Consider the following 25,222-nt stretch of genomic DNA (forward strand, 5'->3'; position numbering starts at 1 on the left):
ACAAACACTGGAGATTGTTGGTGGTGGTAATAACTTCTGGGTTACTGGGTAGTAGTGGTGATGGTAGCAACAGGAAGTATTATAGCACAGCCACTGTATTGTTCATCTTATTATAGTAGCTGCTGGTGTTCACACCTAATGCTGTGGTGGTTTCTCATGCATCTTAAAATCTGTAATCTCATCTGGTATTGTTTTTAGAAAAGTCTTTCAGTAATCACTCATTACCCAAGTATTAAAATTAGTCAAGGTATCATATAGTAATAAGGATACTGACACTGCATATTGTAATTTAAAGTTTATTCATAAATAATAATTCTCTAAAATCATATAACATTTGTGTATAAACTCAGGCATGCTCAGCTTACCAAGAAAATTGGGTGACTGAGTAATCAAGTAACTGCAGTTTTAACCATGTCATCAAAGTAAAATTCAGATCTGGAATATCATGTACAAGCACTCCACAGGGATTTACGTGTAAACAATTACACAGTGTTGTGCAAGCGGCACCAACGGCAACTCACATTTTGGACGTGTGCGTGTGGCATGAAGAGAGCAGCTCTGTTGTATTACCGGGCTGGAGTCGTGTCACTTAATGAACAAACATGACTGACCAACTGTGGTCTGTTATGGCAAAGATGATTTGTGCAAGTGATGCCTCCAGTCAGTGTGGTGCCCACTACTCCCGGGTTGTCTTGAACTCTCCCCAGCCGTGGAAGCAGCGCGTAAACTTCTTGGATTCCTTGCCCTTGAATGTACAAAGCAACTTGCGAGGCATGTCTGGCTGCTTCACTCTCAAGTTTTGAACATAAACCTGTCAAAGGAAATGGGTTATCAGAAAATTAAGAGCCAAATACATCTGATCTTCAATAATCTGATACAGTAAGATCCCTCTCATCCAGCATTCAAGTATCTGGCAGCTTCAAGTATCCAGCACATTTTTCCCCGAGCCTTAAAATCAATAAAAAATCAATGTGTACTCATAATATCGATTAAAATTCCCGCGCAAGGCATACTTTGTCCCCTCGCCACCAGAGCGCACTGCTTCTCGCCACCCGTGGCCCACTGCACTGTGTTTAAAACACTCAGTGACTCAGTCCCGCGTGTGCACTGTTTATCGCCTGACGCCTTCATCATGCCTAAAGTTGTAGAAAAGAGGAAGCGTGTTGTGCTTACACTTAAGCAGCTGATCAGATCAGCTGATCTTTGTTATGGTAAGATGCGTGAGCAGAGGGTGGTGATTGTGGACATAATTTCACTTCTATTCAAGTATCCGGCATGTCGGCGGTCCCATTGATGCCGGATAAGAGGGATTTTACTGTATAACTGGGAATCCGACTGTAAAACTTAGGATCCTATTTCATGATGAGGCTTGTTTGAAACCTAAAGTACTACTTGGTCTGGTGAAGTGACAGTCATTGTTGTGATTCAACACTGTAATTGTAAAAGTAGTAATGCACCCAATGTCACTGAATCTGGCACAGTAATTTTACACCTGAAGTCAGCCCAACATGGTACTAGTTGCTGGTTGATTGTCTCAACCAATGACTATGCTACATGTGTGTGATAAGTTGACTTTGTATTCCTACCAAAGTTCTTAATGATCTGTAAGAGAGTGGCTATAGGATTTTATAAATAAATAAGGATTTAGTGAGAACACAGTCAATTTACCATAAATGTGTGAGGCAATTGAAAAAAAAATGTATACCACACTGGTATGTCCTCAGGCAGCAACATCAATGTGTTGAGTCCATGACAGTATAGTTCATCTTTCCCTCCTTCAATTCTCTCAATATTGAGCCTCATTCCACATGACTATCATAGTCCCTTCCCTCTATATCTTTCTCCCCATTACCTATGTTGATCTACTTTCCATACCTCTCTTTTCTAGCCTTTTTACCACCCTCCTCACCTGCCTCCTCCCTCTCCAGTCCCTTTTCCTCACCCTTTCACTGTTCCACCAATACTTCCTTTCCTTAGCCATATTTACTTTTCCTCACCCCTTCACTGTTTCACCAATACCTCTCTCCCTAGCCACATTTACTTTTCCTCATCCCCTTCACTGTCTAAACAATACCTCTCCCCCTAGCCACATTTACTTCTTGTCACCCCTTCACCATCCCACTGATACATCAACTCAAGCACCATCAACATTGCAGGGTGGTTTAGAATGGCTGGAGGTGTGTCTGCACAACCTTCAAGCTGTCTCAAGTGAATGACTCTTTTTGCCAAACTGAGCAGCCTCACCTGGGCAGACTTAAGTGCCAGCTTGATCTCCACGTCAGAAGCTTTGGAGCCCAACCACAGGAACACATGGGCACCATCATCCAGGATCATTGTATCATCATCTGCCAAGTCATCCTGGAATGAAAATCCCTCTTTAGTAATGAGAGAAAGAAATCTGTAAGGGTACCATAGACCAAGTCTGTAGGTAAGCAGTTGCAAAAACCAAGTAGTGTGGGGGCTGACTAGAGGGTCTATGGGCTGTGGTGAAATTAGAGGAGAGAGAAGACATGACAAGACAAGAAGAGGAGAGAGGAGGCACAACAAGGCAAGGAAGCATGACAAGGCAAGAGACATAGGTGAGAGAGAACACAAGACAAGACAAGACAAGGGAAGAGAGAGAGAGAGAGAGAGAGAGAGAGAGAGAGAGAGAGAGAGAGAGAGAGAGAGAGAGAGAGAAAAGACAAGGCAACAAAGCCCTACAAGGCAAGAGAGAAGGAGAGGAGGCACAACAAGGCAAGAAGAGGAGATAGGAGACATAACAAGGCAAGAGAGAAGAGAAAAGGAGAGAGGAGGCACATAACAAGGCAAGAGAGAGGAGGCATAACAGGGCTAGAAGAGATGAGAAAGACACAACAAGGCAAGAAGAGAAGAGAGAAAACAAGGCTAGGGAGAAGACGAGAAAGACACAAGGCAAAAGACAGGAGTGACAATAACAATGCAAGAAGAGAAAATAGAAAACATAACAAGGGAAGAGAAAGGAGAGAGACAATAAGGCAAGAGAAGGCACAACAAGCCAATAAGGAAGAGAGAAAGCACAACAAGGCAAGAGAGAAGAGGAGAGAGAGAAGGCACAACAAGGCAACAGAGAAGAGAATGAGAGGAAAGGACAGAAGGCAAGACATGAAAGAAAAGATGACAAGACTACATTGAAAGCCATCATACCTTCAAACAAGGACATAAATTTGAGTGTTTTTTTTTCTATATCTACTTCAACAGTGATGCCACACACACATCCCATCAATCCTTCCATTGCTGGAAACCTTTTTGTAAATCCTATTCCAAAATGGATAACAGTTGAGGTGTTGCATTCTGTATGGAGTCTTCTCAGCTCTCAAATTGGGGCCTTTGCCCCAGCACAGCTTTTGGGACAGCCAGAAATCACAAGGAGCCTCACCAATTAGAGGAATTCAAGGCTTGATCAAGAAATCCTGGATCAGGTGTGAAGAATGTATCATGGCTTAAGGGGGTCATTCTGTCAGGGTCTGTTTGCTAAGGAGATGGATTGGGAAAAAAAAAAGGCAGGCAGGCAGGCATGGAGAACTGTCATCAGACAAACAAGTCTGACACAGGCAAGTACATACAGAACCTTCTCAACCAGATAAACACAAGCCTACATACAGGCAGTTCAGAAATTTTACTAACCTGACAAAAGTCTGAACACTTTTCTGAGACAGCAAAGTAGCCTTTCTCATTGGAACACCTGAAGAGCCTTGTGTGGCGCATGTACTCTGCATCCTTGTCGTACTGCTTCCGGCCACCAATGCCAATCCAGAAGAAGTTCTCAGGCTCCTCACCTTCTCTCACAACCTGAGGAAAACCATCAAATTATCAGTGACAAAAAGCACAATACATCTTTACTAATTTTATCCTCCATCTACATAACAGGCCAGCAATCCTACACAGAGTGGCCAGACAAGGCACCACACACACACACACAATTCTATCATTCAGCATTCAAAATAATGAACTACCTATCATTTGTCTGGGATCTAGGTCATAATACAAATGCTCAAACCTTAAAGTCAAAGCTAATTTTCTTAACAGAAGTGTCTGCTGCAGAGTATCCTGACATCACCAGTACTGTGTATGTATCCTCACACCAGTACCAGTACATCATCATCTCCAGCAAAAGACCCACCTGCAGACTGTACTTCTCTGGGTCATACATCTCCTGTGCAGTCTCCTCTGCCAGCCTGCCTTCCTCCTCATCACTCTTCTCCCCCAGCCAGACGTACACAATGCCGCTGTCGTCGTCCTGGCCAAATGGAACCTTGAGAATGTAACAAAACTCGGAGTTGAGGGACGCTGCATTGGGCGTGATCTGTATGCAGCGAGTGAAGAGTGGTGAGCCGTTAGACCGCATGTGGAACAGCTCTGGCTTGGGCTTCTGCTGCTCCTCATCTGGCCGAACTTTTGGTCTTGGCTTCACTGCCCCATCTGTTTGTTCCTCCTCTGCCCTGGAAGACAGCTTGTCTAGCCGTCTCCTCCCAGTGTGTATGACAAACTTTCTCTTAAAGTGTGCCATAAATTTGACTGCCTCCTGCTGCTGGTGCATCCTGACAACTTCAAGTTTGTCTCCAAATCTTGCCTCAAACTTCTTTTGTAGACTGAAAGTGAAAGTGAGCCAGCCCATGTTGGAGGCCTGTCGTCCCTGCCAGAAGTACACAACACACTGGAAGTCATCTTCTGGCTCCACTTCCTCTTCTTTCTCTTCCTCTGATGGTTCACCGGGCACCCAGTAGCGACACAGGAAGACATAACACTCAGCAGAATAAAAGTGGCCCAGCTCATTTTCTGGTAACTTAACAAACTTCTTGCCCTCTAGAACAAAGGCATCCATGGAGTCCAGATCGTCATTCCATTCATCCATGCACTGCTGGGCCTCCTCAAGAGCCATGGGCTGCTGCCGTGGGGTGAACAGGGCACTCAGGTCAACCTTTGTCTCCTGCTTAGCTGCCCAATCCTTCAAATTGGCTCCAGTTTTCCTCACGGACTCAGCAGTTCTGGTGAAGTCAACGTCAATGACATCTGTCCAGCCGCTGAACTTTGCCTTGAAGACCTGTGGCTCTGTTCCCTCCTTCACCAGGGTTGTGACAGCATGTTCTGGCCGAATTATCATCCTCAGCAGCTCCTGTGACAACTTCAGAGCAGCTGCCCTCACTAGCCTGGTAGACTTGCGACCAATCCAAACAAACACATCACAGTAACAGTCAAGAATATACACGTTCTTTGTTCTCAGCAACTTCTGGTGTAGTTTTCCTTCAGGAACCTCAACCTGGGGCAGCTCCAAATAGCCCATGCCTAGTCCAACCTGGTATAGTTTAGGATTAACAGGAGTGAAGTGGGAGTCAACATGTTCCTCAATTTCCAGGTCCTCCTCTTCCCCTTCCTCCAGACCCAGAGCTGCCCAGAACTGTGGCCACTCAGTGTGTTCCTTGTCCTGCACCAGTGTGTGGATCTCAGCTTGGTTCTTGCGCTCCTCCTTGTTGATCTTCTCGGCACAAAGCCTACTCTTGGTGGTGACTGTCTTCTTGGCCTTGCTGCCCTGCCACACGTACAGCACCTTGCCGTCGTCCAGCAGAAACACGTGGCGGGGGTCCAGTGAGTCCACCGTGCAGGAGACAGTCTCCAGGTGGATGCCAATGGTGGTGGGACACATGCGGTACAGGCGCAGTGGATACTCCTGCAACCACAACATCATTGCATTACATTTACATAACACAGTTTATGGACACACCTTCACTTACACATTCTAATTTAATGTTGGCAGATTACACTTATGTAACCTATTTCATAGACACTTATCCAATTACAAATTCTGATCTTTGTCCAATTACAAATTTCAATCTATATATATAAATAAATTAAATTTGAGGTATGATCATTCACTCTTTTAGCACAGATTTTATATATAAAATCTATTACTTAACCTTTCAACAAGAAAATGGAACACACTGGAAATTCAGACAAGGGTGAGATGCACAACAAGAAGGTAAGGAAGGAACTAACAAGGGTAAATGAAAGAAAACTGAAAACATGAGGGACAAAGTGGACAAACAAACCTCAATAAAAAAAAAACACACAGCTGGAGGACATATAAAAGTGAAAAGGAACATCACACAAAGTAAGGATATAAGAAGCAAATTGGTACACACTTGTGAGAAGGAAAGGAATGACTTACTGTTTCCTTTAACTCTTCATGACAATCACATAGACATCACCCACCACAGGTAATTTCAGGATAAAGTGAGATTACCTAAGTTACTTTGTTATACTGAACAGAGACAGGTTGGATTAGATCATAACCTAATCTAACCCATCCTATCTAAAAACAACATGCATTTTGTTTTCCGGTGATTTGAGAGAATATAAAAGGCTAACCACAAACTCCTGCAGCAGTTGAGAGTATGCAGACTACCCACACACTCCTGCAGCAGTTGAGGAGAGAATAACCTACCCACACACTCCGGCAGCAGATAAGGAGAGAATACAGACTACCCACACACTCCTGCAGCAGATAAGAAGATACAGACTACCAAGACACTCCACACACTTCCAGCTCACCATTTCCTCCACAGTGAAGAATCCTGAGGCAGTGCGGCCACCCTCAATGTAGGTGATGTCGTGGTGGAAGAGACCCAGGAACTCCTCAGACTCGTCGCCCTGCTCCTCCCGGTGGGTGCGGCTCTGGGCACCCAGGTAGTTCCTCAGGTTCACAGCATGGATGGCAGAGCACGCCTTCTTGTCCAGCTATTGGGGTGGCACAGGTTTGGGATACAAGTTAATTAGGTTCTGTTCCTTCTTGAATTGCTTGTTTGAGATGTGACTTAGATTCTGTCTCTTTTAATTGTTTGGGATGTGAGATTGTTAGATTCTGTTCCTTCCTCAATTGTACGTTTGGGATGAGAGGGACTGTTAGGTTCTGTTCCTTCCTCAATTGTATGTTTGGAATATGTGACTGATAGATTCTGTTCCTTCCTCAATCGTACAACACTTGCTATTTCCTTCAGTAATACTCTCTTTTACCTCCTTAATCATATCCCATTGCAAAGAGGAGTACTTTGCATTCAGTCTTTTTTCTTTTTGTAAAACTGCATTCATCTCCCTCTTTTCCTTTCTGTTCCTCAATGTACTAAGTTAATCTGACAACACAGGAATATAACATGTAAAGTATTGCTCATCAACCTTAACAATCTAATACATAATTTTTCCCCATCTCTTGAACAACCATCAGTAAACTCACCGTTGACTTTTCACCAATCCAGAAGAAAATTTTCCAGTCCAGGTTCTGTGAGTCATCCAGGAATGTCTGGAGGATGATGTAGCAGTCACCCTCATAGAACTTGCCAAACACCGACTCATCAATCTGGTTGGGGAGGAAGTTCTCAATCTCCCAAATACTGAGTCCTGGAATCTGGCCGACGTCTGTGTCAAAGAACTCTTCATAGTTGAGGGGCGGTCGCTCCAGCGCCTCGTCCCACCGCTTCTGGCTGCTGGCAGGGAGACAGTGGTACAGAAAGGAAGTTTGTTGTTGGGATGGAGTGTGAGGTAATCTACATCAAATAAGGCTGGTCTTCGTGAAAATTGTGACTGGAAAAATTCTCGTAAAATACATACAAAGAATAAAAAAATTGTTAAATAAATGTGTAACAAGAGGAAACTGCCAAGTGATAAGTACACACATAGTATATAACTTTTTGCTACTTTAATTTTGCATGCAGTGTCAGACTAAACAATGCACAGGGATAAATTGCTTAACATGTAAGCAATATTCCTAACTCAAACTCCACCACAACAATAATGATGAAGCAAGTATATTTTTCTCTCCAACTCACGTCTTAACTTCCTGACTCCTCTCCTCAGTCATCTTGTCTTTCTGCTTCTGCTTCTCCTCATCCTTGGCAATGTCCTTCATCCCCTTCAGAATCTTCTCTTGCTTGTCATCCTGGTCTTTCTGCTCCTTGCGGAATTGCCGGAGCCTCTTTTTACGGGCAATGGGATCCTTTGGTGTGCCTGGGAAACAACTCACCATCAGTAGGAAGCAAAGTTTGAGTGATCATGTGTTAAGGCCTGTCACTGTCACACCAGGGAACACATGAGAAACAGTGTTCATGGATGGATGGATGGATGAGTGGGCAGATAGATGGATGGATGGGTGAGGGGGTGGGTGGATGGATGAGTGAGTGTTTGCAAACTGTTTCAGAATACAGTTCCTGGTGGTTGCACTCACCCTGCTGCTGAGCCAGAGTGGCAGCCAGCTGAGCTGCCTGGGCCCCTGCATTCCTCAGCTGGGCCTGGAGGGAGAAGTCAATGTTGTAGAAGGTGACCCCCGAGCCCTGGGCCATCCCTCGGGGCTTGGGTGGCCACACCATTTCAGGGTTGTCAGCCAGCTCCAGCTGTTCCAGGCTCTCGTTGATGAAGTGGATGGCCTCTGGCAGCGTCACCAGTCTGTTGCTGTTCAGGATCAGCTTCTTCAGGTTGGGACACCTGTCAACACAACACACACCACTGAGTGCTTGTACTTGTCACTTCCTGGATCAGTGAAGTTATCAGCAACACACAGGACACTTTGTTATTCTCTGATGAAAGTGAAATCCTTGAAATAAGTGATCATGTTTGGCATATCCTGTTTTGCCATCAGGATTTCTGTTTTGATTACTAATAAAGGTGAAATTTTGTGAATAACATTACTCATTTGAATTCCACACAGGCTTCATAAAAAATAATACTTATGCAAGGATAAACTTTACACAACAATGAACTCCTCCCACAACTCTGGTACAAACACACGGGACCTTACAGAGACACAGACACCAACCTGCACAGCCCTTCAGGAATCATTTCTAGGCGATTGTGAGCAGCAGAGAACACCTCCAGACCAACAATCTTGCCAATGCCTGATGGAATCCCTTCAAAGTCCAGCTGGTTTTCATTCACCATAAGACGACGAAGGCTCTCCAGCTTGCAGATTTGTGAGGGCAAGGCTGTCAGCTTGTTACGACACATGTTTAGCACCTCAAGCTTGGGCCATTGCTCTGAGAACACAAAGAGTTGGGTTAAAACAGATAACTGTAACTGCCCTCCATGGATTTAAAAAATACCCTAGTACATACATCACCACCATTCACAGTTTTGAAAACCCTCACACATCCATACACACAAGTCTTTGTTCACCCACTGAAGGCTCACAAGATTGCAAGGTTTCTAGCAGACTCCTAACACAGCTCTGCAAGCCTTCTGAAGAACTAACTCATCTTGCTACACACTGCTGAGCACATAATTACTCATTCACTACATTCACAACACGCACCACACACACCCTCACCTTGATTGTAATGAGATTTGTTCTTTTTGTAAAAGAAAAAAAAAAAAAGAGGGGAGGACACTGGCCGAGAGAGAGAGAGAGAGAGAGAGAGAGAGAGAGAGAGAGAGAGAGAGAGAGAGAGAGAGAGAGAGAGAGAGAGAGAGAGAGAGAGAGAGAGAGAGAGAGAGAGAGAGAGAGAGAGAGAGAGAGAGAAAGGGGGGCTGGAGGGGGGCAGGGAATCAGAGAGGCCTACTGAGGTGCCAGTCCCAAATATGACATATACCTTCTGACCTCCACATTCAAGTAGAAAAATGAAGTAATGCTGAGATTGAAGCATAGAACATTTTCAGCCAATAATACCTAAAACCCACAAAACAAATAAAGTTTTAGTCACACTTCTCCTGGAAACCAAAAAAGCTACTGAGCTTCCCAAAACCAAGGACATACCAATGCCAGGACCAATCTCTGTAATCTCATTGTCTGACATGTTGAGTCTCTTCAGGTTGCAGAGAGTGTAGATACAATCGGGAATCTTCTGGAGGTTGTTGCGCGAGAGATCTACGTCGGCCAAGCAGGTGAGGCCCTCAAGACTGGACGGCAGGTTGGAGGGGGACCGCTGGGTGGCTCGCATGTGCAGGGTCTGCAGGGCCACCAGGGACGGCAGCTGTCTGTGGATGTGCAAGGAAAATACATCTAAATATTGCTAACAAATTTAACCCTTTGACTGCCACTTGGTTCAACTTTCCCCAATTACCAATCACTCTGAGACATCTTTACTTGTTCTACAGCCATGTGCAATCTTTGAGCTGGGAAGAAATTGCAAAATGTATTCTATTTCATCACTAACTTTACTGTAGATCCTATAATTATAAAGACTTTGTATATTGCTTCTGGTGTTACTACAGTAAAATCCCTCTTATCCGGCATCAACGGGACCGCCGACATGCCGGATACTTAAATAGAAGTGAAATTATGTCCACAATCACCACCCTACACTCACGCATCTTACCATAACAAAGATCAGCTGATCTGATCAGCTGCTTAAGTGTAAGCACAACACGCTTCCTCTTTTCTACAACTTTAGGCATGATGAAGGCGTCAGGCGATAAACAGTGCACATGCGGGACTGAGTCACTGAGTAAACACAGTGCAGTGGGCCGCGGGTGGCGTGAAGCAGTGCGCTCTAGTGGCGAGGGGACAAAGTATGCCTCGCGCGGGAATTTTAATAGATTTTATGAGTACACATTGATTTTTTATTGATTTTAAGGCTCGGGGAAAAATGTGCCGGATACTTGAAGCTGCCGGATACTCGAATGCCGGATGAGAGGGATTTTACTGTAATTGTTTTGTGTCACAGTGAAAAGGTTAAACTTAATGCCAGATCTGGAATCTGATTTTTAAACTGAGTGGTATGAGTAAACCTGTGACTCCATGATTGATGCACGACTTATGTATCTGCTGCAGCCACACATTCTGCAAGACATGAAGGTTGAGGAAGGATGCAACGGTGACTGCCAGATACAGCCTTACAATGAGTGGGAAAGACCTTCAGTAACTTTTTTTATATAAGAGAGGCACTGCCCAATGGTAATAAAGAGTGAAAGAAAGGCCCACTGAGGTGCCAGTCCCCAAAAGAAAGATCAAAAGTCATCCAAAATTGAAAGGTAAGTGTCTTGAAACCTCCCTTGTGAATGAGTTCAAGTCACAGGAAGGCTGCTGAATGGTATTTGAAGACAGAATACTGAATTTGGGAAAGTGAGGCATGAAATATGAGACCATGGTGATGAGCAGCAGCTCCACACCTGAACTGGAAGTGTGTGAGGGGGTTGTTGTTCAGGATGAGTGTCTGGAGGTGCACCAGCCGGCGGATCTGTGGCGGGAAGGTCTCCAGGCGGTTGTCCCCCACGTTGAGGTACAGCAGGTCAGTGCAGTTGACAAACACCTGAGCCGGGATCTCCTCAATGCTGGGAACATAGAGAAGGAAGGTTAACTCTCAGGTACTTTGCTTCTGTTCTATGATATTAGTCTGCCTGTACACCAAGCTGACATCTCTGAAGGGGTGGACAAGGCAAGACTTCTACCAGGTTCAAGGAATGCAAAATCTACCAACCACCTTTACTTTTTGTCTCACTAGAAGAAAACACATCGCTGTGCCCCTTACACTTGCCACCTTACAACAAGCAGGGAAGACAGACACACTCACAAGTTATTGGAAAGGTTTAGCACCAGGAGAGACTTTGCCTCCTCCAGTCCCTCGGGTATTTCGTTGAGCTGGTTCTGGGAGAAGTCCAGCATGGTGAGGTCATCCATCTCAAAGAGGTCCCGAGGCACGCCGCCCTTCTTGATCTTGTTGCGGCGCACATTGAGGGAGCGCAGGCAGGGCAGCGTGGTGACCGACCCATACAGCTTCTCCAGGTTGTTGTTCTTCAGCGACAGGTGTTCCTGGTAACCAACAGCTACTTTACCACCACTAACAACACACTCTCACTTTCTCTCAAAGAATCTGCATTATCCATACACACTTAATAGTTGTTACAGCATCTTACATCAATTCAATTTCATTCAGGCACACCACTCCACCACCACCCACCAGCTTCTGCAGGTTACAGATCTCCTCTGGGATGGCGTCAATCCCGGTGTTGTTTGCCTGGAGCCACCGGAGACTGGACATCTCCTTGATGCTCCGTGGTATTCCTGTGTCCTGCCAACACAAAGTGGTGTAAGATGACAGCACCCATTAATGTGTGTGTAACAATACTTATTTGCCAGCTTGCCTCTCCTGTTCCACAAGTAATGCCTTGCTGTCATTAAAGAGAGGCAGTTATTTGTCACATGTCATCTCTGGGCCAAGTGTAAAAAAATTATAGATTCATTTCTTGTGTCACAACAGCAGGTCATGATGATGAACTGATTTCTTGTGTCACAACAACAGGGTCATCCAGCACCCAAAAGTGATGAATGACAACAAGACAAACATGCAATATAACAAAATCAGGAGGCTACAGAAGACCAGTTGATCTATAAAAGGCAGCTCCTGAAATAACTGACTGTTCTTCTGACAGAAACTGAATTAATGAAATACAAGTAGACAATTACGTGCTAAGCTGCTGTCCCAGTGTGGCAGTGAATGACAACCTCTCTCCATGACCAGGCCTGGCCTTACTGGGTCACTGTGTTGGTGGCTGCCTGCCTGCAAGACCTTCCTTCACACCACCACAGTTTGTGCCATTCCTTGCACAACAAGACACTAACTAACATTTTTCAACTAATAACCTCAAGTCTAGCAACAGACAAGTGGACTTCATAACTAATAATGCACAAGAATTTCTACTTTCACTCCTATTCTGTCCACATCTCTAATGCAAGTTAACCAGTATTCTCAGTCATTCATCTCTTTCCCTGGTAAATTCTGGAACCATGATCTTTGTGCACTAATTTTATAAATATCTCCATAACATGCAACATAATCAGCTTTTTCTGTCCAGTCACCCATTTCCCATGTAGACAACTTGAGTATGTTGTACATACATTCATACACCATTACTCACATGTTTACAATGTCAAGTAAATCTGTGGCAGTCTTTACAGGTGTCCATGAAGTGAAGGGTTCAACCTGCATAAAGGCACCAGATAAGAAGCCACAGATAGGCAGAGAGATATCTATCTTATCTGTAATAAGGGCAGGTGGCACTACCATTACTGTCAAACAATATATATGATTGTTTTCAGACAAGAGTGAAGCTCTACCCAGCATCATTGCCTTCCCCTGCTGCAGAGAACACTCGTGGACACCAATGGTTCCTTACTTGGAGCAACCTCCTGCTGTGACAGTAATACAGCTGTGCATGTTTCAGACACCAGCAATACACCAGCCACTCCACATCCCACTGAGGAGGCCACTATTGGTGATCCATTGCATCACTGCATGAAGTTCCTGAAGTAGGTAAGGAACTTTGTAATACCTGTGACTTCATTGAGGGTGCAACCAAGAGTGGGAAAACCTTTATGGCTGATTCCTTACAATACACACAATAACTGTCACTTGGGGAGCAAAACAACCTCCCAACAAGTCCACCTGGTGCTGCAGTGTGAGTAGCAAAACCCTGACCTGCCCGGCTGCCGTCATGCAGGGTGGTTCAGTGCTCAGAAGTTTCCATGTACATCAACACCAGCCTGGCACTGCTGTGAGGGCCAGAGAATGTGGCCAGAGGCAAGGATAACCATTTTATATTAGCCAAAACTCTTGTGAATTGTGCCATGACAGAAATGGGAGAGAGCAACAATGTTGTGTTAAACCAGACTTCACAGCCTGCATTGCAATAATCTTGGCCAGAGACCAGACAAGACCATAATATTAAAATTCAATCTTGATGTGGAGATTATAGCCTGGAGAAATTCCTTTAAAAGGACATCCACAAGAATGATGCATGCCACATAGTGTTTGGTGCCACAAGACAGGTGTTGTTACTCAAAAAGGCAAAGGCATGGTACACGGATGCCATATTTGGCATGGCATGGAAGCCCTCTGAACAGCTCCTTGGCATACGTGCCTTTGTAAAAAGAGATGAAGGAAATATGAACCAAGCTCCTTTGGCTTTTGTAGTGATGTCCAGGAAAAAGAAGAATTATGATAAAGTGCTGAAAGCTGTAGCGAGACTAATTGGGGAGTGTGTTGTGGAGAGATTTGTGACAGACTTTGAAATGGCATTACATGTCAGTATGGGGCATGCCACACCCTCACCCTACATTCCATTCTCCTACATGGTGCAACCTGCCTGTGACCTGACACCAGCCTTTGGCCACCCAGCTCAACCACGTGGAGAGTGAGGTCAAGCCTCGTCTCCTGCCTCTGTCTATAGCTGTGTTCATCACCTCCCTGCTGGCTGCGTGGACTCCCAGTAAAGTCAAGAGCCCCAACTGTGACATGAGCTACTGGCCATGGGAGCAGTCTCGCCCCAGTCTCACGGAGTCCTCATCCAGCCAGCCTCGGGCTTGGATGTGCAGCTCCTGGTGACTCACTTTATTTTTGTTGTATATTTTTCTTATATTATATTAATATATGAGTCATGTTTACCTGCACCTTCTGGGCACCACCTCTACACAGTAACTAGAAGCTAAACTAGTACAATCAATGTCTTTTGTAAGAGACACTTGGATCAGTGACTATGACCACAAGGCAACTGTATCAGTGTGTGTGTGTGTGTGCGTGTGTATATATATATATATATATATATATATATATATATATATATATATATATATATATATATATATATATATATATATATATATATATATATATATACACACACATACACACACAACACAAGACCATCACAACCTAATCTAACAACCCAATCGCATGACAAACCACTTCTTTATCTTATCTTTCTCTACTAGTTGATATGATACTTTTGTCACTATCTCAAGGCATCTGTGGACGCCTGTACATGAAAGCATATAAGACCAGACCAGTCACAACCACCTAACCAACTCCCTAAGGGCCTGACAAGTGACAACCAACAAACACGTCATCTCAAGTCATTACCTTTAAGAAATTACCCACCTCCTCTAGTTAATATGGCACTTTTATTAATATTTAAAGGCATCTGTGGAAGTCTGAAAAGAAAGGCAGAGAGGACAAGACCACAGGAACCCACTTAACTACCGAGTGAAGTGACAATCTAACAAGCAACAAATCTACCTTTTTTTCCTCCTCTAGTTAATACGGTACTTTATTGATATATAATGGCATCTGTGGACATCTGAAAGGCAAGGTACACAGCACAAGGCCAGCCACAACCACCCACATAACTACCGAGTGACGTGACGACCAGCAAGCAACACAGGTCGTTATCTCCACACCTGATCTCTACACTCATCACGTCCAACTGTCAAGTGTGCATTTCCTTCACCTCCCAAGACTCACGCACCAGGAACCACACAAACACACTGACATGCGCACAAACAAACACATAAACAAACACACCCAGCGGCTCTAAATATCCCACTCCACTTCCTGACTAATATAAATAAACAAGTCAGACAGCCTGGCCTAATTTCACCTCATTAACCACCCAATAAATAGCAAATACCGCCTTTTTACCCCTCCCCTGCTTCCTGGTGTGCTTAGTGATGGAATTCCTACCTTAAAGTCATTCTTGGTGAGGTCTATGCCCCGCACGAAGGGCAAAACTGTGCCACCCGCAGCCATGACCTCCTCCGCCGCGCCCCTCCCGGATGTGTGCCCAGCTGACTGATAGAGACCGCTGGCAACTAAGATTACAGAGATCGCTGGCACTACTAATTTCTTGAACCATACTCTGATATTCAATTTTGACTTGCTTTTTCTCTGGTTTATTTATTTATTTTTTATTTTTTGGCTTGCAATGTTTATTTGCTTATTTCTCTTTCTTTCTGTCTAATTTTCTTTTTTCTTTCATTTGTTCTTTCTTTCTTTCTTCTTCTTCACAAAGGTTTTGAAGATTCCTCAAGGCAGGAATTAAATTAAAAAGATTGACCACATCAAATCCTCACTTACTCACTCTTATTCTTGTTACTTTATTTTGTCTTGCCTATATCTTATCCCTCTCAATAACAGTTCAAGCTAACACTTCCATACATGATGCCTGGGACAGCCACATTTCTCTGTACTTCTCCTTGCACATCTCATACCTACTCATAGCACATACTGAGCCTCATTCTCATTATTTTATTCAGCCCTATTTGTAGCTTATCCCTCTCACTTTCACTCCAAGTTAACATACCCACACATAATGCTTGGGCCGGCCACAATCTTTCATATTCTCTAAGCCAGTGGGTCTCAACCTGGGGGCCATGACAAGAATTTAGGGGGGCCATCGCGGGCTGTTACAAGTTCTACATTTCTAAATAATGTTAGGAAGTTAAGCATATCATATAAATCTATCAATGCAAGGTAATAAAGATTGTCAACTTTGTAATAAAGCACAGGTGTTCTCATCAACATTTAATTACTATTTATTTATTTGTTTATTATTATTTCTATTTATTTTTTTCTTTCTTGCCTTTTTTGTCGGGATGGGATTTGGGAGAAAAATGAAGGGGAGCCACACAAATGTTGAAAATTCATGAAGGGAGGAATGGAGAGAAAAAGGCTGAAAACCACTGCTCTAAGCACATCATAGTCTTACTACCTCTCACTCCAGCTGTATCCTGCAGGAGGTCCTACTTGGTGATCTACTTGGTGATCAGATCTAAAGAGACTGCAAAAACTGGTTCATATATAGGTTAGTAAATGAATGGAACAAACTCAGCAAGACTCAGCAAGAAGTTCAGCATCAAACCCAGCAAGAAACTTCACAACAAATTCAGCAAGAAACTCTGCAAGAAACTTGACAACAAACTCAGCAAGAAACTTGGCAACAAACTCAGCAAGAAACTTGGCAACAAACTCAGCAAGAAACTTGGCAACAAACTCAGCAAGAAACTTGGCAACAAACTTCACAACAAATTCAGCAAGAAACTCTGCAAGAAACTTCACAACAAACTCAGCAAGAAACTTGGCAACAAACTCAGCAAGAAACTTGGCAACAAACTCAGCAAGAAACTTCACAACAAACTCATCAAGACTCAGCAAAAAACTCAGCAAGAAACTCTGCAAAATTTAGCAAGAAACTTCACAACAAACTCAGCAACAAACTTCAAAGCAAACTCAGCAACAAACTTCACAACAAGCTCTGCAAAAAACTTCACAACAAACTCAGCAACAAAGTTCACATCAAACTCAGCAAGAACAGCACAGAGACATTAGATGGTTTAGATTCCAAGAGAAGATTGATAAACTTGTGAAGTATGATAACAAATAATAAGTTTTAGGTGTTCAGAGCTGCCTTGTGTTGGTCAGGTAGTCTTTTGCAGTCTCCTTGTGTCTGAATGCTTTTATGGTTACATTTTCACTTTTTCCACATAGATCTTGATACTTGAGTTTGCTGTCTGCCTTTGTCCATCATCTAGTCTCCATCTGGCCTCAGCCTTACCCTCTGTCCAATTTAATGTAATTTTTTTTCTCTGTGCTCAATTTGTTGCCAGTATCTTCTGTATTCACTTGCCACATGCAGTGATCTTTGATACTCCCCAGCTGACTCACTCACTGCTGTCACACTGGAACACTGCTGCTGCACCTCCTCTGCATTCAAAAGGTTCTAGTTGGAGCTACATGTGTTTTTAAGGATTTTTTTTTTATTAACAAGATTTCCACATTATGAAGAGGAGAAACACTCTCAAGAACCCAGCTAATTATCTCTGTGGCCTTGGAAAATAGTTGTGGTGAGAGAGCAAAGTGTCTCTTGAGTACAGGGTGCAGTCTGCAAACAATACCAAGTACATATTGCAGGAATTTTTACTCCTACATTAACTTCTCATTTTTCAAGTTCCTCAGTGTACAAATTCAACACAGTTGTCATCAGTACAGTATATGTATATACTTGTCTAACTCCTCTTCCTCACTCTTTACCCACTATTTCAATTTCATGCATGAGTTTTAGTCAAATGAAGCTTGTAGTGTGATTAACATGATTCAGATAAATTTATTATTTACATTTTATTGCTTGTCTTCCTTTACACAAGATCACAGTATAGTCAGTCACACAACACAAAAAAGAAACAAAATAATAATAATAAAAAAAAAAAAGTAACAATACTGTAGCTTGATGCCTTCTGGAACTTGGTAATGACCATTACAAGTGTAGCCACCGCAGGCTGAGCTGACCTGCAGGGCAGCCTGCCTCCCCCTCAGCACGGCAGCAGACAGCGGTGCACTCATGGTGCTCCTGACACTCCCCTCATGTTTATATCTAATGTGTTTTCAATTGCCTGACTAATTAGCCTTGTCCTGTGCTGCTTTTCAAAAATATCAATAGGAAGACAACAATAATGTCTAGGTATTAATTCTTCACAAGAATTTTGGAAACTCATAAGCACATGATGTACAGACGCACAGTATTCCATGTGACAGTTGACTCACACCACTGAGGATGCAGTGTGCATAAGACATGAGTGTCTTTGTGAATAAAATGTTTAGCTGCTTCCAAAAATTTTTCTGAAGGCTTACCACTTTGATATCATTATTGCCTTCCTATTGATACACTCTAAAATAAGCTGATGGCAAGGTTAACTGATAAAAAGATTGAAAAAATACCTTACATATGAAAATATTCCTATAAATATAAAAATTGAATATATTTGTGGCAAGAACATTATGAGTATACAACTCCACTGGCGCACTGAGAGATGGGCAGGGATATGGCCTCTGGGTCAGTTCAGCCTGCACTACTGAAGAGTTCTGAACATTTGGCTGTCTTTGCTGCTTGTTGGAGAGAGACAAGGTGACAGATGCTGGAAAGAACATTGGTAACAAGACAGGTCATGTGAATTCTGCTGGATACTACAGAACAATCACCACACGGGTCTGTGCAATACGGTGTCTTGTCTGCAGGAAATAAATTGCCCATAGATACTTTGTACTGTGGGGTCAGTTGTAATGTTGTAATAGCAAGGATCTTACTTCTGAATGTGCAACACAACATTCTTTTAGTAATGTATGCCTAAATCTTCTGAATGACATACTTATGAAGGAAAGATTACTCTCTTTTCATATATAAGTACCAGAGGCATGATCAAAAACTTCTGAAACTATATAAAATGCAATAAACTTTCTGATTTAAATTTTGGTGCCATCCTGTTTTGAATGAATGGCCTTGTGCAGCTGAACACACCTCCAGTGCTTCCCCCCATGCTTGGAATACTCCCTGGAGGCCCTGAGGTGTGTGTGTGTGTGTGTGTGTGTGTGTGTGTGTGTGTGTGTGTGTCAGGAACTGTTTGTAAGCAGCATTGGGTCTCCTGCACAGAGTCAAGAAGGCAAACACTCGTCCTGGAGAAGAGGAGGAAGCCACAGGGCGCCAAGCCAACTGTGCTGGTGTAGATGAAAACTGCACTGTTTCAACACATTATGAACAATTGTGTTATCATGGTGGGGTAAGGCACCTGGACATGGCAGCAAAATGGTGCATATTCAAGGGAAATGTGAGGATTGCATGAACTGTTCTAAATGACATGCTAAAAATATCAGTAGCCTGGCCTTGACTTGGCTCACTGGGTCATCACAACAGGCCAGTGTGGTGTTATTAGCACCTCCAATGGTGAGACACACAAAGCTTGGCATGCTGACTCACACAAGTCACTGCTCCCTCCTGCTGTGCTCTCATGCTTCCTTGCTCACTGTGGAAGCCATCCAGGAACTTTTGATCACACCTGCTGTACGTAATTCCAGAAAAAGTTGCATTCCAGAACAGACAAGCTGTACTTTACTTATCCTTGAAGAAAACTAAATGTGGTAAATATTTCTTTGAACACTGACGTCATAACTCAATTTCTTCACTCAGTTACGTCATGTACTGGACAACTCCAGAAATTAACTAAAACAATCTATAAAAATATATAAACACAATCCAGTCACATACATGGTGTCCAATGCTGACATTACATACAATTAAAAAAGTAAACTTTCTTGCTCCTATTACACAATTAAGTCAAGACTGATGCTTTTGTACTATCAGTTCGACTGTGTCAATACAAGGTGTGTGTGTGTGTGTGTGTGTGTGTATGTGTGTGTGTGTGTGTGTGTGTGTTTGTGTGTGTGTGTAGTACTTAAAGTTCTACAGGTCCTCCAGACAGGCCTCCCTGGTATGTCTCCTATAGTGGTTGAAGAGGTGAGCCTTGCGTCTGAACCTCAGCAGGCAGTGTTCACACCTGAAGGGTTTCTCACTGGCTGGGGAACACACATGCTTGTCACATGAATCTTTGTCTGGAAAACATGTATCACAGGTTTTACAGTACAACGCAGCACTACTTTGCTTTACACTTCCCTCCTTGACTACAGCAGAGGTGGCAGGAACATCACCATCACTCTTACTTACTAAACGTTCACTCAAAGAGTCTGGTGTACTACAAGCAACTGGTGAGTTTCCAGTGCTTTTACTTCTCTGGTTCTCTGGTTTCCTGGCCACTTTGCTCACTTTTACTGGGGTCCTTTCAGGGTGAGGTTGGCGTCTATTAGTGTTGTTCCGTGTGCTGTGCCGCCCCCTGCACCACATGGCTGTGTGGTGTCGCAGCTTGGAGGAGCGGGTGAATGCCATGCCACACACACTGCACACATAACTCTTGCTTTCTAAATTTTCACCAGAACTTTCATTGAATTCTTTATCATTCTCAATATCCTTCTGAGTTGTGTTACTTGTGGTTTTCAGAGTATCTCTTCTGGTCCTTTTTAAATCTTGTCTTGATTTACGCTTCAAATATGTCTTCCTTGGCTTCACTCTGGTATATGGTTCTCTGCCACCACACTCCTCTTCCCATTCACCTTCATCAGTTATGCTCAAACTCTCCTCAGACTCTGTCTCTACCTTCACCATAACGCTGTCCTCTTCCAGGTCGTCTTCCTGCACAGTGGCATACCCAGTGGAGCAGAAATCCTTGTACCGCCTGTCCTGCCTGCCGTGCTTCATGCTCTGGTGGTACCTCAGGGCAGAGGCTCTCTTGAAGGCCTCCCCGCACACCACACACACCTGTTGCAGCTCCTCCCCGTGGGCCTGCAGGTGTGCCTTGTATGATGTCATGCCGTGCAACACTTCCCCACACTCCTTACATTTGAACTGATTCTGTGTCACAAGAGTGTTAATACTTGCTGCTTTTGCTGGCTTGTGTCTACTCTTTTTATTTGCTGTATCTCCAGTATTCTCACAATGTGATTTCTTGAGGTCACTTTCACACTCTTCACCACTTCCTGATATTTTTTCAGTTTTATTTTCAAGGTCATTGTCATCTTGCACCAAGCTGCAGCCCTCCTGATGCCTCAGCAGCTGAGCAGCGGAGAAGCTCTTCCCCCACTCACAGGACCTGTCGTCTGCTGCAACTTTCTGTGGTGTCTGGAGTTTCCTGCACTTCCGTGTATGTGCATTAAAACTTGACACTTGACTGAACTGCTTCTGACACACCCTGCAAGCATGAGGTATGTTTTCTTTGTGTGGGAGTTTACATAACTGCTCATCATTCTCAAGGAGTCTGTCTGTGCTGGCTTGAGCATCACCCATTTTCACACCTTGAGACACCAGGCCACACTCGTCACTCAATGTGTCAATGATCTCCTTGGTGAGGCCGCTCTCCGGCTCCCTCAGGGCCACGGCGTCCCCCCCGTGCAGCACCCTGATGTGACGCCTCACAGCTGACCGCTGGGAGAAGCACTTTCTGCACCTACTGCAGCGGTGAGGCTTGGCCCCCGTGTGGCGCCGCATGTGGTCCTTGAGGTGGGAGATCTGGCGGAAGGCCCGAGGGCACACGTTGCAGTGGTAGGGCTTGTCCCCAGTGTGCATGCGCAGGTGGCAGTACAGGTTGGATGACTGGCCGAAGGATCGGTCACACACTTTGCACAGCCAGACCTTCTTGCCGACCTTATCCACGTAAGTGATGAATTGCTTGTCCTTCATCTCTCTTTCCTTGGCAGCATCCACATCATCCTCAACACTGCCCGGTGTTTCCTTCTGTGAGTTTGTCAACAAGCTGGAACTTTCCTCCTCCTCCTGCTGCTCAATGTGGTCTTTGTCTTTCTGTGGAGATGTGTCAGTGATGTCATGCACAGCCATTTCCTCTTCCTTCACCTCCACCTCACTCTTGACACTGCCATTGATGTCGGTGAGGTGGATCACCTGCTTCACCTCGCACAGGCTTCCCTCTGCCTCATCAGCGCCTTCACTCTTCATTTGGATTTCTAGCATGTCACTGGGATTGTCCCTCATTGCTGGGTTCAGGACGATGAAGTCACTTTCCTCTCCTATCTTCACGTTGATGTACATGTCAACCAGGTCGCTGCCGGGCATACTCCTGCTGTGCAACATGGCTCTGTGCCTGCTGAGGTCCTGCAGGCTGGCCACCTCCGTGCCGCACACCTCACACACATGCATGCCGTCAGTGTGCTTCATGGAATGACTCAACAAGGAAGTCTTGTTTTTGAATTGCATGCCACATACCTCACACACATGCTGTAACAAGTGACGGTGAGTCTTCATGTGGTCCACCTTGAGGCACTCGCCGATGTACGTCTTGTTGCAGTGCCGACAGAAAAAGTTCTTGATCCTATTTCCTGGTGTGTATTTCTCCTTTTTCTTCTTTACTTCTGTCTGTCCATTAGCGTGTACATTCCTCTTGTGGGAGTTGAGCCTGGAGGACTGGGTGAAGGCTGCATCGCACAGGTCACACACATAGGGCCGCTCTCCTGTGTGCACCCGAATGTGGGAACGCAGGTGGGATATCTGCTTGAAGCCTGTCCTGCACAGCGCACAGAAGTATGGCCGCTCCCCTGAATGTGTCCGCAAGTGGGCGATGTAATTAGATGAATTTTTACATGGCTTCCCACACTGCTCACAGTTGTACACCCTCTGGGACCTTTGCTTTTTGATTTTGCCTTTCCTGCTGCTGATCCTTATCTTCACACAGTCCCCTAGTTCAAGATTACTCCCTTCACTCCCTTCCAGGACATGACCACTTCCCTTGCACCTCTGTCTCTTCCCCTTGACTGAGGGCACAAGGCTACTCAGGTCATCTTGAGTGTGTATGACTATGGGTTCCTTCTTCCCAGCCTCTATGATATAGGTGACATTGCCCAGCTGGTTGACACTATTGTCCTTCCACAGCATCAGCGAGGTGCCATCTGGTGAAAGGTGCTCCTCGATGGCCTCAGAATATCTACCCAAGGGTTCCAGCACCTCCTCATGGCAGTTTGTGTTGAATATACACTCAATGGACTCTGCTTCACATGGGTGTATCATATCTCCCTCAACTTCACTGCATATCTCCTCCTCCAGCCCCACAGAGTCCATGTCACACTCATGCACCTCCTCCACAACCCCCGGGTACAGTGTGCCATGGCTCTCCAAGACATTCTCCGACAGGATGTTTGGGGACAGATTTCCCTCAAAGGCTGAGTCTCTGTCCTTCAATGTCAGGCTGGAATCTGAAATACTTGAGATTGCTGTGGATGACTGCGGGGAATCTGCCAACACCATGATGTCTTTGTTCTTCAAAGCTGGTGGCAACACAATGAAGAAACCTTTGCCATCATCACCTTGGGTCTCCAGGATGGTTCCATTCTCCAGTGCCTCTCTCACCTGCTCAGGATCAACGTTGCTGCCACTCGGCTCAAAACTGTACTTCAGGTTAGATGCCAGATTCTCTTTAAGTCTGTGCTGTGAGTCAGTCTCCGGGGAAGAGGAAATCTTGTTCAGAGATGGACTGCTGGCCTCGGGTGAAAGGCAGGACGCTGGGCCAAGAGGAAGCCTGGGAGGGGTGTTAGGTGTTCCTCGCTCCTCACCCTTCACCCCACTGCTTGCTGGCTGCTCAGGTGTGCCAGGGGATGAGGGAATGTCTGTGTGATCCAACTCTGTCTCCTGGTCACTCTCAGACCCTGGTGTTTTCTTGGACTCTTCTGATGGCTGTGTAACCTGTGCCATCTTGTCATGGGATGCTTTCTCCAAGGCAGATCTGAAAGATTGATTGGCTTCCTTGTCATGCACATACAGGTAATTGTCTTTGTTATTGTGAACCTTCCGGTGAAGCGACAGACTGGCCAGGCGGGAGAACTCCTGGCCGCACTCCTCACACTCGAATGGCCCCAGCTTGAGGTGGACGGCCATGTGCGTCTGCAGCGTCACCTTCTCCCGGAACGGCATGCCACACTTGTCACACTTGTACCGCCGCTCCCCCGTGTGGATCATGCGGTGGTACTTGAGTCTGGTGGCCGTGGAGAAGGTCTGGCCACATTCCTCACACTGGTATGGCTTCTCCCCGGTGTGGGTCCTCATGTGTGCCGTCAAGTGCACCTTCTCATATGTGGCATAATTACACTCGGTGCAGGAAAACGACTTTACCCCAAAATGACGTTTTTTGTGTAGGTTTAAGGAAGACTTCTGAATGAACCGACTGTCACAGAGTTCACATTCAAAGGGCCGTTCCCCCGAGTGCACCCGCCAATGGTCCGCCAAGTGGTTCCGCTGTCTGAAGGACTTGCGGCACAGGTGGCACATGTAAGGCCGCTCCCCAGTATGGGTCATCATGTGCTTCTTCAGATTGGCGGAGGAGTGTGACACACGGCTGCATTTGTCACATGGGAACGACTTGCTCTCCTTTTTCCTCTTCCTTCCTGTCTCTACTTTTGGTTCGAGCGCTTCACTTGTCTCCTCACATCCCGACCCCTCAATAGTGTCTTCCTTGCTCCTTACACTCTCATTAATGGACTCCTCAGTAATGTTTTCATCGTTCTTTAGGACCCCATTAGTAGATTCCTCAATAGTGTTTTCCTTGCTCCTTACACCCTTAGGAAACTCAGAGGCCACTGGGATATGATCTGAGTTCTGTACATCATCTTCGGAGTTTTGCAGCGTGTCTTGTTTCTCACCCTCACTGCCAAGACATTCCACATTCCCCACACACATCTGTAACATTCCTTCTTCCTTGTCCTGCTCTCTGCTCTCCATGTCTTGTCCCTCTCCAGCACCTAAACATTCGTCATTTATTAGACATATTCGTGTCGTCATTTCTTCCTTGTCCTGCTCTCCGCTCTCCATGTCTTGTTTCTTTCCAGCACCTAAACATTCATCATTTTTCACACTTATCTGTGTCGTCATTTCTTCCCCATCCTGCTCTCCGCTCTCCATGTCTTGTCTCTTTCCAGCACCGAAACATTTGTCATTTTTCACACATATCTGTGTCATCATTTTTTCCTTGTCCTGCTCTCCGCTCTCTATGTCTTGTCTCTTTCCAGCACCCAAACATTCGTCATTTTTCACACAAATCTGTGTCATCATTTCTTCCTCATCCTGCTCTCTG

General features: G+C 44.8%; 2 protein-coding genes across 8 annotated transcripts in view; both read right to left on the bottom strand.

The window, feature by feature from the left end:
- Window positions 1-282: 282 nt before the first annotated feature.
- On the bottom strand, window positions 283-15,606 carry LOC135112340 (protein flightless-1-like). 2 transcript variants are annotated; one of them, XM_064026697.1, is made up of 14 exons: window positions 15,456-15,606; window positions 11,898-12,008; window positions 11,511-11,749; window positions 11,110-11,271; window positions 9,755-9,975; window positions 8,822-9,038; window positions 8,234-8,490; window positions 7,839-8,016; window positions 7,247-7,493; window positions 6,568-6,753; window positions 4,142-5,686; window positions 3,646-3,810; window positions 2,245-2,358; window positions 283-811 (listed from the first exon to the last, which is right to left on the bottom strand). In XM_064026697.1, exons 1-14 carry the CDS (start codon window positions 15,519-15,521, stop codon window positions 677-679), a joined length of 3,843 nt encoding a protein of 1,280 aa, XP_063882767.1. In that variant the 5' UTR covers window positions 15,522-15,606; the 3' UTR covers window positions 283-676. The 2 variants fall into 2 exon arrangements, with proteins under 2 accessions (XP_063882767.1, XP_063882768.1); XM_064026698.1 differs by lacking the exon at window positions 15,456-15,606 and adding an exon at window positions 12,856-12,874.
- A 2,263-nt stretch (window positions 15,607-17,869) lies between these two features.
- LOC135112339 (uncharacterized) overlaps window positions 17,870-25,222 on the bottom strand; it is an 11,945-nt gene continuing 4,592 nt past the window's right edge. For all 6 annotated transcript variants that reach the window (XM_064026695.1, XM_064026692.1, XM_064026694.1 and 3 more), the window contains exon 3: window positions 17,870-25,222. This exon is cut by the window's right edge and continues 1,119 nt beyond it. In XM_064026695.1, coding sequence (XP_063882765.1) covers window positions 20,002-25,222 — 5,221 coding nt within the window. In that variant the 3' untranslated portion in view covers window positions 17,870-20,001.

This window comes from Scylla paramamosain, chromosome 23, assembly GCF_035594125.1.
Source record: "Scylla paramamosain isolate STU-SP2022 chromosome 23, ASM3559412v1, whole genome shotgun sequence".
NCBI classification, from domain to species: Eukaryota; Metazoa; Arthropoda; class Malacostraca; order Decapoda; family Portunidae; genus Scylla; species Scylla paramamosain.

Excerpts from the sequence above, each read along its gene's own strand:
- LOC135112340 (XM_064026697.1), bottom strand. The coding sequence starts at position 15,521 with ATGGCTGCGGGTGGCACAGTTTTGCCCTTCGTGCGGGGCATAGACCTC. Across the intron at positions 12,009-15,455 it reads TCACCAAGAATGACTTTAAG|GACACAGGAATACCACGGAG; the intron begins GTAGGAATTCCA and ends TTGTGTTGGCAG. Across the intron at positions 9,039-9,754 it reads AGAGATTGGTCCTGGCATTG|AGCAATGGCCCAAGCTTGAG; the intron begins GTATGTCCTTGG and ends TTGTGTTCTCAG.